General features: G+C 48.0%; 1 protein-coding gene across 1 annotated transcript; it reads left to right on the forward strand.

The window, feature by feature from the left end:
• Window positions 1-513: 513 nt before the first annotated feature.
• Window positions 514-3,460, forward strand: LOC108510645 (cytotoxic and regulatory T-cell molecule-like; the record flags this gene model as incomplete). Its single annotated transcript, XM_017840306.1, has 5 exons — window positions 514-684; window positions 1,130-1,237; window positions 1,969-2,040; window positions 2,505-2,609; window positions 3,006-3,460. Coding segments are annotated over 5 exons (611 nt in total), but the record flags the coding sequence as incomplete, so codon positions are not given.
• Between the last annotated feature and the right edge of the window lie 11 nt (window positions 3,461-3,471).

A 3,471-nucleotide genomic window follows, 5' to 3' on the forward strand; every position in this document is an offset into this window, starting at 1 on the left:
AGACTCCACACCCTCCCTGGGCAGCTGGTCCAGGCTCTGCCACCTCCATGGAAAGAAGTTCTTCCTCATGTTGAAGTGGAACTTGTGTTTAGTTTATGGCCACTGCTCCTCATCCTGCCACTGGGCACCTCTGAAAAGCATCTAGGAACATCCTCTGACACTGAGACTCCCCAGTGTCCCACAAAAAGCAATTTATTGTGTCTGGTACGGCCCAGAATTGCCAGTGGGTGTGTGAACATTTCCCCCCAGGTGGTGTGTGGGGAATTTCCCCGTGTGAGTCACGGCACGAGCAGAGGTTTGGGGTTTGGGTTGAGCAGAGGAAGTGCAGCCAGGCCTGCACTTAAAACAGCTGGGAGGAAGAAAACCTGACCTTTGGGCTCCCCTGAAATCCATTTGCACAACAAACCACTCGTGCACAGCAATCAGGGGCTGCTTCAGCACAGCAAGGTGAAGCATATTGGCCCTGGAAGGGTTTTCAGCCAATTGCCCTTCAATGTTTTCTGAAATGTTCAGGTGACACCAAGCACGAGCTGGGATCTGATGGGAAGAAATGGAGCACAACCAGCACGTTGACAGTCCTCTCCTACAGGCCCAACGCCACAGCCAGCTGCATCATCCACCACCCAGCCCTGAGGGAAGAGAAGCTGATGGCATCTTTCCACTTCCAGGACTTCCCCAGGACGGGTACTCCAAGCTCCTTCCAAGCTCCTTCCCATGGTAGTGCTCTGAGGGGGTCAGAATTGCACAGATACAAAGGGAAAGCCAAAGCCCAGAGTCTGCTGCCCTGTGTGTGGAATCTGTTTTTAAAGGAGAAGGTTCCCTGGGGCAAAAAGAATTTGAAGTTCTTCCTCGGGGTCAAGTCTGAACAGCAGCACAGCCTCTGCTCTAAAAACACACATAATAGTGCTTCATCTTCATTTTATTCCTCATTTCATATCATTAAATATATTCACAGAGCAGGGAAACTGAGGGTGGGAGAGTAGGACTGTGAGTGTAACCCAAGATCAGACAGAGAACCCAAACAGCCCAGAGCATGGAGCCTGTAGGGCAGGTTTAGCTTTTCCAGGATCATTCAAGTGGCAAAGTGCATCTTCTGATTTCTGTCGTGTTGGGGGGGGGCTTCATTTAGGATCCAAACAACCAACCAGCCCTCCTGCAGCACCAGAGAGTCCAGCAGGTTCCAGCTCAGCACCAACACCAACCCAGCAAAGCCTCCCACCAGATCTCACATCTGATTGTAAGTTTGGCCTCTGTCACAGGAATTTATCGAACCGGGGTGGAAATGCTGCAAGAACAGCTTTACATCCCATGTTGCAAAGAACTGTGGAACATTAAACACAGCATTTATCACTTCCTTTCCCAGTTTCCAGCCATGCAGGCAGCCCAAGCCTCTCTCCTTAGGTGCAGCAGGATGGTGGGATCCAGGCTGGGATCCGCTGGATGGGTTGCACTAGATGGCACTGTGCAACAACACAAACCTGTGCCTGCACCAGGCTGCACTTACTGAGCTCTTTCCAGCAGAATCAACAGCTCCACTGCCCAAAGAAGTTGGCCAAACCCCACCAAGGGTTTTGTGCCTGCCTGGCACGGGAGGCCCCTGCGGTGAAAAGTCAATTGCTGCTTTAGAAATGCACGAACTCTTTGTTTATTTTTGTTCAAACGCGCTACATCGCTGATTACAAACATCACAGAACGGCCACAGCCTGATAAACAATTCATGCATGTGTTGATAAACATACATGGAAGGGGAGCCTGAATCTTTTAAGGGTGGAACTAGTTGGTCTTTAAGGTCCTTTCCAACCCCAAACCACTCTGTGATTGTGTGGCTTTCACAAGGTGTGCTCACCCACCTGAGAGGGAGGAAAATGCAAAGTTTTGGTGCATCGTCATCATTTTAGCTTTACAAATCAAAGTTAATTGCACAAGGATATATTGTCTGAGTCAGAACTCATCTCTCTGTCTGTGCAGGGCCTGAAGGATCAGCAGCTTCCTCAGGAGATGAAGAATTGGGAGGTTCCTCGGGTTATGGTGACCCCAATGGTACGATTTACATCATCAGACACGGGGGCTGATGGCAAAGGACAGGGGTTGTCACCCTGGGACTGCACCACTGGGGGCTGTGAAGACACTAAAGGAGTAGCCAGGGATATGAACACCAAAATATCTCCTTTAAGAAGAAGGATACACACTCACTCCTGGTTTTCCCAGCAAAGGAAGCAAACTGATGGACAGGGAAAGCCCCCAAATGACCAAAGAGTCAAAGCTCAGCTTTGTTTTAATTTGGCTGTAAATGGGAACCATCGAGTTCCACAATGTGTAAGAGACTCTGAGGATTTGCTGTTCACAAAATTTCAGATTTAAACAAAATCCAGCATCAGGGGAGTGAGCACAGAGCTCTAAGTCAGGGGAAGTCCCAGGTGCTTCAAAGCTGCTGGGAAAATACACATTTCTTAAGCATCTCCTGGCCCTTCAGAGAAATATTGTTCTCCTTTCCTTTCCTCCAGGGACTGAGACAGCATCCAAAGGAAATGTCACAACAGAGGAACTTCCCAGGACAGAAGCCCCACTGCCACGTGAAAACACCACTGTGACTTCCACCTTCACTGCTGGTAGGAACTCCTTAATGAGCTTCCAAACATGAAAGGAGCTTTGTGACACCAGGCTGGGTCTCTCTGACCACATTTCCCCTCCAAACCCTTTGCCAGTGCACCAGGGTAATGTTTGTAAGGCTTGTAATTTTGGGGGAGGCCACAGAAACGCAGCCATTTGTATCATCTAGGGGGAAAAAAAGCTAAATTTTGCTATTTGTTGTGCCAGAGCACAAGTCCACCGATTTCAATCGGTTTTTCTTATTCATACAATAAAAAAATTGACCTCATATCCTAAAATTAAGTCAAATTCTGCTCCTCTATCATGTTCATCTGGCCTGGTCCAGGTTATTGTGTTAACTACCAGAGGCTCACAGGACATTTCACAAGACAAACACCCCCTTGCCTCTGTTCCAGAGCAAGATCCCAAATCCAAAGGCATCATAAAGAAGGAGAAGGACCTCTTGCTGCCAATCCTGGTGGCTGCCCTGATTTTTGTGCTGCTCATCATTGTCCTGCTTTTCATGATGAAGCTGAAAAAAGCTCATGGAGTGTGGAAGAGAGGTGGGTGATGGCCCTGGAATGTTGACCATGGAATTGCTGTGTTAAGCCTGTCTCTGAGCTGGTCAGGCTGATTGAACCCCCATTTCATAACCAGGCCCTCAGGATTTTCATGCTAAAGGCAGAGGGTGAGAAAGAGTAGTGGGAAAAAAATTATTCTCTTAATTACATCTCTTTTCTGTGCAGAAAATGATGTTTCAGAGCAGACACTGGAGAGTTATAAATCCAGATCTAATGAAGACAGTCCAGGCCATGAGAAGAATGGACAAGGTAAAAAACTTTAACCAACATAAACTAATTCCTTTGGGGCATTTCTGCAGAT

This window comes from Lepidothrix coronata, unplaced genomic scaffold, assembly GCF_001604755.1.
Source record: "Lepidothrix coronata isolate B3197 unplaced genomic scaffold, Lepidothrix_coronata-1.0 Scaffold1794, whole genome shotgun sequence".
NCBI classification, from domain to species: domain Eukaryota; kingdom Metazoa; phylum Chordata; class Aves; order Passeriformes; family Pipridae; genus Lepidothrix; species Lepidothrix coronata.